General features: G+C 45.8%; 2 protein-coding genes across 5 annotated transcripts; both read right to left on the bottom strand.

The window, feature by feature from the left end:
• Positions 1-541: 541 nt before the first annotated feature.
• cyb561a3a (cytochrome b561 family, member A3a) lies at positions 542-5,922 on the bottom strand. Of its 3 annotated transcripts, none has more exons than XM_030371315.1 (7): positions 5,785-5,922; positions 5,409-5,562; positions 3,691-3,883; positions 2,214-2,422; positions 1,512-1,666; positions 941-1,109; positions 542-819 (listed from the first exon to the last, which is right to left on the bottom strand). In XM_030371315.1, exons 1-7 carry the CDS (start codon positions 5,787-5,789, stop codon positions 793-795), a joined length of 912 nt encoding a protein of 303 aa, XP_030227175.1. In that variant the 5' UTR covers positions 5,790-5,922; the 3' UTR covers positions 542-792. The 3 variants fall into 3 exon arrangements, with proteins under 3 accessions (XP_030227175.1, XP_030227176.1, XP_030227177.1); XM_030371316.1 differs by having other exon boundaries at positions 5,409-5,578; positions 5,785-5,904; XM_030371317.1 differs by lacking the exons at positions 5,409-5,562; positions 5,785-5,922 and adding an exon at positions 5,279-5,401.
• Positions 5,923-7,720: 1,798 nt separating this feature from the next.
• Positions 7,721-15,845, bottom strand: LOC115554522 (tumor necrosis factor receptor superfamily member 10B). 2 transcript variants are annotated; one of them, XM_030371304.1, is made up of 10 exons: positions 15,314-15,845; positions 13,989-14,148; positions 13,175-13,303; positions 12,768-12,879; positions 12,493-12,617; positions 11,693-11,782; positions 11,234-11,268; positions 10,532-10,756; positions 9,762-9,795; positions 7,721-9,610 (listed from the first exon to the last, which is right to left on the bottom strand). In XM_030371304.1, exons 1-10 carry the CDS (start codon positions 15,335-15,337, stop codon positions 9,279-9,281), a joined length of 1,266 nt encoding a protein of 421 aa, XP_030227164.1. In that variant the 5' UTR covers positions 15,338-15,845; the 3' UTR covers positions 7,721-9,278. The 2 variants fall into 2 exon arrangements, with proteins under 2 accessions (XP_030227164.1, XP_030227165.1); XM_030371305.1 differs by lacking the exon at positions 15,314-15,845 and having other exon boundaries at positions 13,989-14,290.
• Positions 15,846-16,086: the final 241 nt, after the last annotated feature.

The raw sequence follows: 16,086 nt of genomic DNA, 5'->3' as shown, positions 1-16,086 counted from the left end.
GAAATATGTCATCCGATTGATGCGGCGAAGGCACACATCCATCACGGAGATCAACGTTTTACAACCACGGAAAATAATGTCTGTCAGAAGCCAGTAAAACACAGAGGACAAGAAAAGCTTGATTTCATTGGTGCTTTGGGTGGCGGATGAAAGCCGTCTTCTCTCTGCGAGCTCAGCCGCACAGACGCCTGGTGTCAACCCCACACTGCACCGCTGAACAAGAGACTTTTTGACAGAATCTTTAATGCGGTGTCCCGGAGGGGCGATCCGTCCGTCTGTGCGGCTCTGGATTAGCACGGAGAGGAGGGTGGCGGCGAGGAGAAACGGAGAGGGGGGGGGGGGGTCGGCATGGCAGTGGATCACAGAGCTGAGAACATTGCACTAGCAGGCTTTGTAGCGTTCCCCGTGTTCTGATTAGATGTGACTTGGGCCGTCGCTCGGTGTCACAAACCGACGCTGGGAGGGCCCTGATACGCAGCAGATGTGCTCGCTTCTCTTATATCAAACAGCTGATAAAAGGACTTCAATGTCACACTATTGATTCAAGCACAGGTATTTTTTATTCATGTTTGGCAAAAGAAACGGCGTTGCTCGATCACAAATGACATACAAATATGACTGACTTTTTTTTAAAGATTTAACTATTTCTTCGTTTAAGTATGTACAGCTCAGCGCCCAGACCTGAATAGATTACAGCACATTCATTAGCAGCGAAAAACTTTGGAAAGGAAATTCACCCTGAGAGTGCAAGTGAAGCGAGGAGTGCATGTTGATGATCTTCTGTTTGGTCCTTCATTCGTTCTCTTCCTGAAGCAACGGCTGTGAAACGAGGGGCAGAATTCATAACAGGTCCCCTTCCATAACTCACCAGGTTAAACTACCCCATTAAACCGATAAATCCTAGCTGTAAAGCGCAGATTGATTGCGGGGATGCCCTCACCCGGTACGCCGTGTCCTGCCCGCCGGGCTCCGGCCTCTCCCAGCTGCGATTGGACAGAATCCTCAGGACCACTAGTCCGAAGACGACGATCAGAGCTCCGAGGGAGTTGGCGAACACTGCCTCCGGTGGCAGGGCGCTGTACGGCAGGGTCCCGTTCACCGTCCCTTTGCTTTCAGTGGGGAAAGACGAGGAGAAATTACTTAAAAGATATATAATGCTCATTCGTCCCTGTTAATTATTGATGGCTGAAGGTACACGTATAGTGAAATCATATTTTATTGATATATTATTATTGTTCTATATGACTTTATGATATCCTTACGTTATTGTTGGTATTTTGCATATGATTTATATATTTTTTATCATAATTTCTTTTAGTTAACAATCAAGAAATTATTAATCATGATAAGAATCCAGCCTCTTTTCAGACCCTTATAGACCTTTAAGTGTCTTTTCCCCGTAACAGCCCCTTAAAGACTTTTAAGGGTCTGTTACGGGGAAAGAGGCTGCATACGTCTCTGTACAGACGTCCTCCTAGAGAGCTCTTCAGCAGCGCTGGAAGGTACTCAACAGAGCGAAGATGAGCTTCTCGTTGATGCCGGAGACGCAGGCGGCGATGCTGAGGGTCAGGATGGAGGCGCCCAGCCACACGTGGAGCGGCTTCAGGAGGACACGCAGCGCCACCGGGGAGCAGGGCAACAGGAAGGCCCCCACACCCACCGCCCACTGGAGGAGGGGGGGGGGGGAGGGGAGGGAGGGGAGAGGGGGAGGGGGGAGGGAGGGAGGGGAGAGGGGGGAGGGAGGGAGGGGGGAGGGGAGGGAGGGGTGGAGGGGGGAGGGAGGGAGGGAGGGAGACGGATGGAGGGAAGGGAGGGGAGGAAGGGGGGGATGGAGACAACAGACAGACAGGGACCGACAGCGACATGCAGACAACACAGATAGACCAACAGTAGGGACAGACCGATGGGCGGACAGACAGATAGATGGACAGACGGACAGAAAGATATAAATACATTTAGAATTACAGGTACATTTGTCAGAAGAAAGAGAAGCAACATGTCGCTGTCGGTACAGTAAGGATGTTCATAGAAACAAGTGGCAAGCACTAACAATCGCTAGGTTAACCCAATTCCCGTTTACAACAAAGACAGCTAGGATAAGGTGCTACACAATGCTAAGGAAAAATTGTAAGTGCGAGGTTGTACGACGTACAATAAGAGCGTACATCAAGTATTTGGGGAGAGGTTGAGTCTGTCCCAAACCGGGGGCCCACCTGTGTGGCGAACAGGAACACGCTGCAGATGCCCACCCAGCTGTGGAGCGAGTAGAGGGGGGGGATGTGGTTGGTGGCGTGGTTCTGGAACACGGCGCACAGCCCCACCACGGCCAGGACCAGCGCCAGCAGCATCGCGCCGGCGTGGGCCAGCTTCCAGGGCAGCTTGTCCCCCCCCCAGGTGAGGGGGACGCGGTACAGCACCGCCCCTGTGGACCCAAGAGGCGTTCTCCTGACTCGGGGTCCAGTAGAGAGCATGGATGTCCTGCAGTCAGAACATGTGCTGTCTGCAGGACGGTCATGAGCCCCACTGGAGACGAGTACGGTGGGGTCGTTTTCCTGACCCGGCTCCAGTGGGGCTCATGGATGTTCTACAGTCAGAACATTCGTTCTCCTGGCTCCGTTGCAGAAGGGCTCATGAACGTTCTGCAGGCGGCACAGTCAGGCCCAATCCCATTTCTACCCCTTACCCCTTCCCCTTACCCCTCCCCCTTGTTTTGAAGGGGTAAGGGGTAGAAATGGGATTGGGCCTCATTTTTCCGGACTGGAAACAGTTTTACTTTGACTTGAGGGAGATTTCGTTAGTCGTTTTCTACAGCCGTCCATTACACTTCAAAGGGTTTATTTATTTGTTGCTGTTGGCGATGATGTCTAAGGGCATCAACATGAAGAGGAGCCATCTCCTTTAATTTCTACTTTTAAATTGACAGCTTTTATGGTGAGGAAGTATTTTTTTTAGCTGATAACTTGTCATTTTTTTTCCACTGCAGATATTTCATGATACATTTCTTATCACAATAAATTAATTAAAATGGTTTAAATGTCTCTTAGCCGTGAGCAAACTACTGCTCTGCATTTATTTTGATTTTGAGTTTGCATATGTTGATATTAGGGTCAGCAGTAGGTTCAAACCTATGTGTGGAGTGGAGGCAGACGCGCCACAAAGATAGAAGCTGGGGTCACACAATCGTTCAGACAGCAGAAGATGGGGTCATCCCGAAAAGTGCGTATTCCCGTGACATATTGACACACTTACCTACTGTTGGTCAGGGAATCACACAGGAAGGCTACAGCAGCATATACTGGTTGATGATTATCCTTTATCACCAATTTGAACCCACCAGAAACACTGAATGGCGTCATAACCCGTGACTCACTGAGCTGATGCTATCATTCACTTCAACCGGCAGGTGACATCACAACAACATCGGTTTAGTTCCACCTCCTGACTTTACGTCTCAGATTTACATGTTACTTTGCATTCAATGCAAAATAACATGACTGAATGAATTTACGACAGTCACAGCTAAAGTACACTTTGGAAGACCGAATACTAAGTATATACTATTTCTGTTCAGTGTAAGCCGTACACCACCACCAGACCCCTCTCCCCCAACACCGAGGGGGGCCGTACTCACCGAAGCCGTACACCACCACCAGACCCCTCTCCCCCCACACCGAGGGGGGCCGTACTCACCGAAGCCGTACACCACCACCAGACCGGACACCATGAGCACCGGGTGCCAGTTGAACTTGAGGCCGGAGTCGTCCCAGGCGAACCCGCCGTGCCATTGGCTGTTCCACACGCACACGCCCGCCACACAGGCCACGCCCAGACACGCACACAGCAGGAGGCACAGGTAGAGGGGGACGGATGACCTCATGGCGACCTGGGGGGGACGGGGGGACGACACAGACGATGTGATGATCCCTCAGGTGTGGAGACAAAGGTGTGCGTTTGACTCTTACTAGGATTTTGTGTGTTTGTGTATTTGGTGTATAGAAAATGTCGTTGGTTAGGGTTGTGTGTTGTCACAAGGGGTTTCATGTGAAACTAGTTCCAGCAGAATTACAGAGCCTCTATTCTATGTCAAGAGGAGGCGGAGCATCAACATTTAAAGCCGAGTCAAAATGGCTGCTGGTGTGACAGACTAGGGCTGGGCGATATGACGATATCATACCGTGGACGATATGAAAGTGTCTACCGGGAGAGATTTGGCCATATCGTTTATACCGAGAAAGGTATTATAAAAAAAATAAATTATATTGCACTGACTGAAGCAAGGCAGGTGTGAGACTCACCTGTTAACTTGAAAAAAATCTCATTTGTATTGAAGAAACAGTTCTATTTTTGCCACCAGCTATTTGTACAGCACATAACTTTATTTTATAAGTGTATAATTAGTATTTAAAATATTTGTGTGATGCTGTGATTTCTATTTTATATTACACTGCACTGACTGACAGCCAGGCAGGTGTGAAGCACACCTTTAAAAAAAAATGTTATTTGTATGGAAAAAACAGTTCAATGTTTACAAGATGTTTGCACTATATGACACTGCAGTTAATGACAGATTGTTCGCTACTTACTCCTTTGTAAGCATGGAAATTCAAGTTCAAAATAAAAGAAAAAACGGATCAAATGTGAAGTATGGTTATTTTAAGCCATTTATTATTTTAATTTACTTCAAAAATACCATATCGTGATATATATCCATATCGTGATATAAAATTACTCATATCGTGATATAAGATTTTGTCCATATCGCCCAGCCCTATGACAGACATAGAGGATGAGAGACATAGAAACTGGAAGGCAGAACTATATTTAACTTAGGACTAATGCCCATAACCTGTATTTGTGTTTTTTGTGACACCCACTTCTGCACACCGTCATCACACAGCCTTACAAAAGAGGATTTTCATATAAATGCTTTGAAATCGAAATGATGTGATGGAAGCTTTATTTGCTGAAAACGACCTGATATACAACATTGAAAGATAGCACATGAGTACACATTGTATTTCCTTAACAACCCAGCTCTATGCTAGACAACACTAAACCCATCAATGTAATGATATTTCATTCTCAATTAAAATCAGTTAATGATAGTAAGGGAAACAATGAGTTAAAAGTTATTAAGTATTAAGTAAAATATTGCTTCTACATGTATCTTTACATATAAGCAAACTACAGTCACACTTTATCCCATAATGTAATACCTTTAACTTTGCTTATTTTCTTTGTCGTATACATTCAATTAAATATCCAGTGAGTTACTTACTTTTTTAGGTTCCCTTCCACTTCAGCCAATGTCCCACCGTATATAACAGAAAAATCTAAAAACCAACCCTACACTAAGAGAAGGTGATGTGGGTGTACTCCCATGTGACCCGATGATGTCTGGTACCTACTGTGGGGATCGATTTCACTTCTGTATTGCGTTCAGCGGGGGCCTCACTTCTCCATTGTTGTGTGAGCAGCTGGAGGCGCGTCAGTGGGAAGTCGGAGCCTAGCGGGGGGTCAGCGGAGGAACCACCTGCAGTGTCTGCTGCACCCAGGGGACCTCTGGGGAGAGGCAACACTTATAGTATACAGAATTAATTTAATTAAATAAACGTTCATCAACATGCGTTAAGTATTAAAAAACAAATTACATTATTACATTTTTTTTTATTAACGAGGGACAGGTTTGGCAGGTATATTAACCTGTTGTATTATCCTAACGTTACGTCACGTTATTGTTCTCTTAACTTTACAAAGTCGAGTACAAGTTTCATTGCAAGGTACCTCATTCAGAAGATCCCGAAGCGTAGAAAGGGTCAAACAAAACAGTCATCCGGTCATCCGCGTGACTTGCAACTTACAAAACATTGAACCGAGAAAGAGTGTTTACCCCGGATACTTCCGCGGTCTGGGATATGTAGTCCTGCTGATGCCCTCGTGTAGTTCACCAGAGAATTCCATGTTCTGGGATATGTAGTCCTCCTGGTAATGACTTCTGTTAGTTCATACCTGGAGCACTCGCGGGTCCCTGTACCACCCTCACCTGGGATCCTCTGCGCATGTCACTCTCGTTATTGTCTCTCCAGATTTACATTGCTAATCCGAAAATGAATTAAATCCTATTTTTTTCGTCCATTTAATGTTGTGTCTTGGGGTTCGATGTCAGGACTTTTAACCGGTATTCTGTCAACCGGCTCCCCCCTCAGACAGAAGTGATAGCGGTATTTGACGTTAGAAGATGGCCTTCACTTTAACCTTCCTTAGTCGCAGTATAGTCCATACATTTTTTAACTGGGTTTTATTTCCATGAATGCTGTTGATCAATGACCTACTAGTTTTCCCTATGGACAATGTTGATTACATATCTGAAAATATTTCCAAATCTAATGTTTAAAAAGGCCATCTTTCTTTTGCAAAGCTCTTTCAAACACATTTTATTTCTTAACATCCAAATTGCGATGGCTGTTTCAGGCTAATATATTATTTCATGTTTCCTCTTATGTTCAATTGCAGGCTATTAATGCAGAATATTCAAATTAGGATCGTTTTTCACCTGTCGATTCTGATGACTCTCATAAATCACTTTTCCCCGTAGAGAATACCAGTGGCACAGCTTGCCGCCAGATGTTACACCTTATCATTGGTGTCATTAATCAGGGGGCTATTTCAGGACAAAATATCACAATTACGTTCCGGAATCACCGGATATGACTGATCATTTGCTGTTCGACGGCACATGCTGCGTTTATTGCCACGGTTCAGATTAATTAGTAGGGCTCCTAAGAAAGTCAAGCAGCCCTTTTTCAGTAGCGCGCACACACACACACACACACACACACACACACACACACACACACACACACACACCAGCCGGAGTTGTGGATCGCCCTCTGCGTGCCTTCGTCTTCATCCGTGTTCCCCTCCGAGGAAGGTGTTTATTAGCTGACACATTTGGTGTAGAGCAGGCCTAGAAAGTGTTTGCGTCCTGGATTTGCCACGAGCAGCAGAACCATCAAGGGTTTGGTTTATTTTCTGAGTTTATTTAGCAGGACGCCAGTTTGGCCAGAGAGACAGCTAATCTGAATCGGTGTTCCCTGGGCAGGAAAACATTTAAAAGCAATGCAATTAGCAACAAAATCTCGCGTCTACATCCCATGGCGGTTGCTCAGGCTGTCCACCGCCGCATCGTGGAGAGGAGAATCGACCGTGTTTGAATTAGGAACCCCCTTCTCTATCCATCACTCAATCACTACCTCCTCGGAGCCCCTTCGGCGATCCTACGCCCGTCTGCCAGAGTGCCTTGCTTGGGGGTCTTTCTCAGGGACACCTCGACACTCAGCTAGGAGTAGAGGGGGATCGAACCAGCATCCTTCCGGTTACCAGCCAACCCGCTCTACCTCCTGAGCCACATTCCCCCCTCCCCCCTTCCATCGAAAATTTTAATTTTGGTTCAAGTTTGAGCAACGAGGAGTAGGCCTCCATGCCTACGCTATACACAATACATAACGTTCTTTAGTGTGAGCACGCTTTTCAGAATGAAATAGCAGTGGCAATACACTGACATGGCATCAGAATAATTCTGTAGAACATTTACTAAGAAAGGAAGCAGTCTGAAGCCAGGGCCAAGGTTCAATGGCCGGACAGCGCTCTGTAGAGTTTACAACACGACGGTTCTACGTGGGAAGTGATTTAACACAAGTTGGTTTAATGTCAGAGGAGCATGCAGCCGCCCTTAACAATAATGTGACATACAAGAACACATTGCTGAAAAAAACTTTATTTAAGATGTTATCCAACAGCGTTTGATTTGAGAAAAAACAGCACGTGTTTGATGAGAGAAATAAGAAAAAATAAAAGTTTGAAAAGAGAGAAAGGTGTGAAAAGGTGTTTTTTCCCAACACAGTTCACAGGGTAGTGATTGCAAGTTGTAACATTGACTGCAGAGGGATGTGCTGGATTGCACATCTGTCTTACGGAGCTTGCGTTTGAACATTTCCATTTCTTCATGTTAGGTTGACATTTAGAAATGTTTAATCATTCAACAAGGTGCCTTAGTTCATTCTCATTTGATAAAAATCGAACAAAGAATGAGATCGGAGTGAACAGGAATGGACACAGTATGAACTCAAACATGAGCCCAATTGTACCAAATTCATCTCAAATTAATACTCATTTCGTGTAAAAAAGTATCAATAAGGCTACAACAACAAGGACAAAGAATGTCCGGAAGCTGTATTACATCGATTCTGCACAAAACATTACAAAAATAAATATTTCTAAACATTTGATCATTGTTGCCCTATATAAATACACATAATGTGAAATAAGTACAATAAATATCAAATGTATCAATATTTGTTTTGCTCGAATGCATCCTCTTGTGAGGCAGGTGAGCTCAAAAAGTTTCCTGAGGAAACCGATTTCACTTCACCTTGCTCGTCTTGTTCACCCACGCTCTGGGACCCCTAGTGGGGCTACCCCAGAGTCGTCATTCAAGGGCTCAAGACTCTATTCTGCGTCGACTTGGCTGATGGGTAAGAACCCATTAGAAGCCAGCACTTCGCAAGTACCTTCGAGTTTAAGTACCGGAGGGACTCAAACTCACACCCATGCCCATGGTTAGGGCTTTAAGAGTGCTTAGAAAGGCTGTTTTTTTTATTTATACATCTAACTAGAGCTAGGATTTAAGTTATCCGTCTCTGTATCTATATAGGATAATATAGATACACTTAGATGTATATCTTTTCTTGAGTGAGCAGTGCGGTGTGCCATTCTGGCACACACCCAGTACTGCGCTCGGTGGACATTCCCTGAGGTCAGGGTAGCCCGGGCGTTCGGTCCATTTCTAGAACTTCGAACAGGCCTACAATCATAGAGCCTACAATCATAATGAGTTTACAACTACACTATTTTTGTTTCACAACATTGGTTCATTTTTCCTACATAACGCGGAAGACCAACATCATTCACTACGGCCGATTGACACCACACAGCTTGAAGGCTAGTAGGTTGCCACCGCGTGACCCTGAGAACCTTTTGACTTCATGTCACAAGTAAGTAAACGTTTTATGTTCACCACTGTTCAGATATATTACACCAAAACAGCAGTGGACACAGGAAAAATAGAATCCCCATCAACCCGGGTTTGTTCCGATGGACTTGGTCCTCTTGGAATTTCCCCCTCACCACATTTATGCAGTTGGACCTTTATTTTATTTTTCTTAAAGAGTTGCAGAAAAGCCCAAGAAAGTCCCCAAGCAAGACCCCCCAGGTCTGATTCACTCATCGCCTTTGCCCGAACACGATGGTTGTGGAATCACCCATCTTTTATAGTGCCCGTTAGCGATGGCCTTTGTAACGATTGAGTCTGCCGTCCGGTTCTGATCCAAGTCCCTAAGCTTTTGCAGCAGGTGGTGGAGTTTAGCTTCTTGGCCTTCCCTCTCGAGCCAAACGCCCAGCAGCTCATAGACGCAGTCCTCGTTGTTTACGTTGTTGATTGCTCTGTCGATAACTTTTTCGCTGAGATGCAATTTCCGGAAGAACCTCTTGTGAACCTTGGAAACCATGTCATCGTCAAAATACTCAAAGCAGTGCCTTAGAGACACATCACCTGAACACAGAAGGGAAAATTGTTGGATGGTTTCAGTGAAGTACAGCTGGATGTATTCAGTACCCAGTATTAAGTACAGCTGGATGCATTCAGTACCCAGTATAAAGTATCGCTGGATGTATTCAGAACCCAGAAAAAATAAAAATCTTACCATTTAAAGGAACTAGCAGTGAATCGTCATCATTCTAGAATAGAAATACAAGGAAAACACAAATCAGAACAATCCTTGCTTTTGTCCCGTGCTCACACAGCTAGCTTCTCCCTGACTCAGAGTGGCTCGCAGTCACCAGTCGCCCTCTGTAGTCTAAATTATATTTCTGCGTCAAACGGCCACTGGAGGTCTACGTCACACGCTCTTCACCGTAGCCGGGTCAAACCAATCAGGCCACCAGCCCACTCCTGTTTCTCTTCTGTTTTTGAGAGACTGGTCGAGGTGGTTCACATCACCAGATTTCAAAACCGTTTTATTCAAGCACCGGCTTGGAGATCCATGTGGGCAGTTCAACGCAGATGTATATTTTGGCCTTCAGTCTTTTCCATCAATTAGCCCTTCTTCAAAACCATAACTCTCCAGCTTCAATGAACCCCATAAGCCAAACATCTAGAGCAAAACAGGCAACAAACCATGCACAAGCCACAACCGTGCAGCACTTAGGAATTTCATGCATGCAATAGACGACCCTCAACCACATTCACAAGATTTGATTCAAAGCTCGGACCACATTAGGCCACGTGGTAGTAGGTGGGTTAGTAGGTCATGGGTGAAAAGATGTTGTGTTGAGGAGTGGGATCAGATCAGCCAACTATCAGCCCCTTGACACCAGGCTACGTCGATTTGAATCACTTGGAAGTGAAGAAGAGGAAGGATAGGATTAACGGGTAGTGTTAGCTCCAGCATGCCGAATCCGGCGATGTGCTCACCCTCGCATTGGGTGGGCTGGTGGTCCAGCCCGCTGGGGTCTGTGGAGAGGGCGTCGAGGTGCGTTCGACCGTGAGGCTGGTCTCAGAGCTGCTGCTGCCCAGACCAGGGTCTTCTTCATCGACCGAGCCGTCACTTCTGGACTTTTCAGGGGGCAGCAGGGGGATTTCCACCAACACGTTATGGGCGTTCTGCGCGATCTCGAGGGGTCCATGCCTTTTGGCCTCCTAGCAAGAACGAGCAAGATGCAGCCTTGTCAGTCTATGAGTGAAGCTGCCAAACACAGGCATCCTCTTATCAGTCTATGAATGCAGCGGCCAATTACAGGCGTCCTCTCATTAGTCTATGAGTGCAGCGGCCAATCACAGGCGTCCTCTCATAAGTCTATCCAGTGCAGCCACATCATCTTCGGAATCAAGTATGCATTAAAAATAACAAATACACCACAGTGACATAGTGAAGAACCTGATCAGACAGCGAGTGACAAATTGCAAATCACGGTAAGAGTATGTTATCACACTCAACAGAGAATATGCCCCTGGAATGAATTGTAACTTTCTAACTTCGGTAAGGTTAACAGGAAAAAAATGTAGGCCTACTCGTCTTCATTCCAATCCTTTTTGGAAACCCCCTAGGTGTTAATGTATTAAAGAGAATCTCGGGACTTAAACGATTTACCAGAAAGGGTGTGTCTGATGACTCACCTGCTGAGAATGGCCAGGTGACAGGCTAGGCAGACCTGGGGAGAGGGAGAGACAAAGAGCATTTGTTTACCTCTTATCAATCACTTGTTGGGGACATGTTTCTGCTCACTAAAAGTATGTAGGTAACAAGGTATCTTTAGTCCAACATTTTTTGGGGAATGCAATATAAACAGGCCACAGTATTCGTGTTGTAATAGTGTAGTTTAGTAGTAGGTAATGTCGCCAATAGGTTAACCTGCTGGAGATCAGTCCTTAAAAGGTGATTTGGTTTGCCAATGCCTTGCAGTAACCTCAACCCATCTCCAATGCAATACATTACTCTTGACAGCAATAATTACATTTGTGTTACACTCTAACTAACTACCAAAAAACTACTTTTTTAAAAATACTAGGGTATAGTTTCTCAACTCTAACATAATAAAAGATTGCCTTATTCTAGCCTTGCTGTGTTCAACTTACATTTCAAGCAACGTCTCCTTTTCTTGTAGACCAGGAAGCAAAAAAAAGCAACACCAGCGATCACTAGAACGCCCAGAATCCACCAGGGCGCTGCAGACGGAGACATAAGACGACCACCATGAGCGTGCATCTGATGTTCATGAGCTCAGTGTCAACAAGTTCATCATGTAGTCTAGCACTGATTGATTGGACCAACACACGCTTTAAAAATCTATGCATATGGCCCAGGAGGTAGAGCGGTTTGGCTGGTAGCTGGAGGGTTGCTAGTTCGATCCCCGGCTCCTCCTAGCCGAGTGTCGAGGTGTCCCTGAGAAAGACATCTCCCCCTGACTGCTCCAGACGAGCTGGCTGTCGCCTGGCTGACATCGCTGTCGGTGTGTGAATGCGTGTATGAATGGGTGAATGTTAGGCAATATTGTAAAGCGCTTTGAGCGAGCACTGGTTAAAAAAGCGCAATAGAATTGCAGTTAATTGACCATTTACCATTTAAAAAACCCTTAGTTACAGAAAACAGACCCTTTTCACCACGGGATAATCACAGGACAAACCCCAGTGTCGCTGAGAATACAAATTAGGGGTCTGATCCTTTCATGAACCATGGCACAGGTGGCAGACCCATCTTAGTGGATACTACAACTACCTCTACTACTACTACTACTACGACGACTACTATGTAAAGGGACTTTTAAGAGTCCTACTGCGTTGATCCGATGCACTAAGACGCGTTGGATACAACCATGTGCTAAAAGAGTAAGACGCCAGATAGAACGATAGCACAAGAGGGTTTATGTGCCGCTTACCCAGGGGGGCTGAGCCTGAATCAGGAGACCTCCCCTCCGTTGGGGTCCCGGGCGTCGAGGTCTTGGCGCATTCGCTGTTGGAGTGGGCAGTGCAGCTCTTCACCCGCGTCTCTCCGTCGTTACAGCTAAGAGAAAGAACCACAATGTATCCAATGGGAAGGGGAACGCTGGGAGGAGTTTGCAAGAGTAGAATAAATATGCTTTTGAAATAAAGGCTAAATATGGGTGATATTGATCAAGTCCAAACCCCATACACTCTCCTCTCCTGGGCTCACCTCCTGCACCGCTGACACGCCTCGCAGGCCTGGTCGTGGGCGCAGAAGGACCCGGGCTTACACCGGCACATCGTGTTGTTGGTGGGGGAGCAGGGCTGCACCTCTTCCTGGTCTGGGGGGACACAAACACAAACACATCTCCGGGGTTTTATACTTTTTCTTTTGATTGTACTCTACTTCTACTAGTTTATAATATGATCTATTCTCTTTATGGGTGAAAGGGTTACTCATAGTACTTACTTCACAGTAACCCCTCACTCATTCACATTAAGCTTGCACTCACTAACCCCCCCACTGTCGCTTCCATTCACCATGTCACCTGTCGGTCGCTCATAATCCCGTCTCACTTGACCCTCATTTACAATCCTCCACCCCCCTATCAGTGGTTCACTCTGTCACCCCCTCACCTGGGGGGCACCGGGTGCAGGTGAGACAGGTGTGCAGGTCGTTGCTGTGATCCGTGAACGTCCCCATGGGACACTTTGAGCACACACTGCTCCCCCGGTCGCTGGAGCACGGGGAGACCTGGTGTTCGCCTGACACACACACACACACACACACACACACACACACACACACACACACACACACACACACACACACACACACACACACACACACACACACACACACACACACACACACACACACACACACACACACACACGCATTGGACGGAGGATGGCATTTCAATCAAGTAACTCAAATGATCCCCATTAATCTGACCTCTGCTCCTCTAATGTGGTCAAAGTTTTATTGAATGTTGCTGTACTCATCGATTCAGTTTAGTCAAATCGTTTTGTTATGTTGTGTCTAACAGTGGCGTAACTAGGCTGTATTATTTAATTAGCTCCGAATATATTTTTTGGGTTAAAAAAATAAATATATATATATTCAATATTTATTGGTATATTTATTGGTAACTATGGAATGCATCAATTAAATTCAGTCTAGAAGTGATGAAATGATTCTAGTCACTAATGGTAGCTAGTTATTTGGAAAGAAGGCATCTCAAAATAAAGTAGCCTAGTCCTTCTATACTTCTTCTGGCAGGTGAATAAACAGTTTAAAAACATAACCAGACTGTTTACCACCTCAAGCGAATTAAGCTCTCCTATCCACAGTTCGATCCATATATATATATATAGAAACACAAACAACAGCCAGCCAGACAGGGTCGGGGGGGGGGTCTTTTCGGACCCTGGAGGAGGCGGGGCTTACCAGCGGGGCAGTTGAGGCAGCACAGGCTCGCTGACGGGTACAGGCCTTCAGGGCAGGAGCCTTGGCGCAGCAGTTCAGCCTTTTGATTGGTGCCCGGCGGAGGAGTGGGCAGGGCTGCACAGAGGGGGAGGGCCACAGAGAAAAACACACACACACAAGCCTAAACACACACACACACACACACACACACACACACACACACACACACACACACACACACACACACACACAGGGTTAAGTCTTTCTTTCCGTGCCTCCAGGCTAGGTAGCTTAGCTGGTGACTTTTTGATCACTGTACACACTGACGTGTGTGTGTGTGTGTGTGTGTGTGTGTGTGTGTGTGTGTGTGTGTGTGTGTGTGTGTGTGTGTGTGTGGGGGGGGGGGGGGGGGGGGGGGGGGGGGGGGGGGGGGGGCTGAATGAAGCCACAGCCAAAGAGGTGTACCCCTACAACCAGAGTCTTTCCAAGACTGGACTACCAGCCAACTTTGAGGTGTATATTAATATTTTTTTATTGAAATTTATTCGGAAGGTGTGTAGGGACTTTTAAATCTTGTCGTCCATCACTTTTAAGTATTCTTATTCAAGTCTCAAAAGTTAGTTTTAAACACACTTTAGAAAAGAAAAGTAGGCCTACTCTCCCTGGTTTTGAAACAGGCTTCAATTTAAATGTAGCTTTAATTTGATTTTAACTCCATGCAGGTAACTGCCATATATGGTCCGGGGAAGCTTCACACCCGCCACACTCGAGCTCACAAAATGTATTCTCGGGAAGTGAAAACGTGACCTGCTTCGCACACCTGTGTCGCCTCCGGCCTCACCTGTCACACTCGAGATGTCCATTAATGACAAACCGAAACTAACCTGACCCCTGCTTGAGAGAGACATCCTAATAACCACTCTGAATAACTCTCAGAACGGACCCCAAGTAGAAAACCTAATCCAAATCCTAACATTTAATACATTTTAATAAACAACACCAATGTTGGTCACAGACTTCCCAATAAAGTGCAAAAGGCTAGGAGATATGGGGATAAACGTCGGCGGGCCATGGGAAGAAATGTAACAAATTAAATCAATATCTTCACTTCACTTTTTTCACGCAGGCCTGCTCGTTGTTCGTTTTAAGGATCGAAGAATATTTTAATTTTTATAAATTACAAAAATGAGCGGAGATCTGGAGTCAGAGTAGGCTACCGCTACAGCCTTCCACTCGGACCGAAACCCCGCCATGGGACATGGACTCATTAAACTACATTAAAACAACACTACATTATAACCATTATACCCAATCACGCTGTCGATGGCGAGTAGTAGGCCACTTACCGTTGAAATGTTGCCTTTATTCATGGTTATTGTTCAGTTGATTCGATCGTATGGTGTATTGCTCTCTAATGACGACACCACCCGGTGAGAAAGAAAGTGTATGAAGTCAACACACCACCCGGTGAGAGCGTGTGGCACCGGGATCCCGGAGCTTCCCCGCCCCCTAGTATCAGGTTACATTCATCTTAAATTTCCCCGCGAACCCTGGTGATGACAACCCTAGTCCCAACACACACATTCTCAGGACAGATTGTAACTTCAATGAAGAGGTTAAAAACCACCCATGGTCTCAGAAATGTGCGGTTTTGGGCACCAGATACGCCGGCTCCGTCTGGAAGGTCGGCCGAAACGCAGTCGCACAAGACTATGCAGTTTCACCAAAAATATGGAGCGGTGGCGGGCCAAGCCCCTCCCTCTCGCGCTGTGATTGGCCAACCACACAAATTGAAAGTTAAACGCGGGAACAATTCGCATAAAAGTAAAAATAATTAACAACGATAAAAAACACAACGCAAACACTGAAGTCCACTTGTTATGCAACCATCACCCCTAGAACGCTCAAATTGTGTCAAAATGGTCTCTATCGTTAGTACTACGTTTGTGCTGGTTTGTGCAGTCAAAAGAAATGTTTGTGCCACTACAGTTTAAAAGATATTCCAGTTTGATTTTTCTCACGTGATGTAACTCTGCTGCTGGTTTGTGCTGATAAAAATAAATGTTTTTGATACTTTTTAAGTAATTAATACAACTTAATTTTGCCCTCTTGTTATGCA

This window comes from Gadus morhua, chromosome 11, assembly GCF_902167405.1.
Source record: "Gadus morhua chromosome 11, gadMor3.0, whole genome shotgun sequence".
NCBI lineage: Eukaryota > Metazoa > Chordata > Actinopteri > Gadiformes > Gadidae > Gadus > Gadus morhua.
This window is presented reverse-complemented; position numbering and strand designations above follow the sequence as displayed.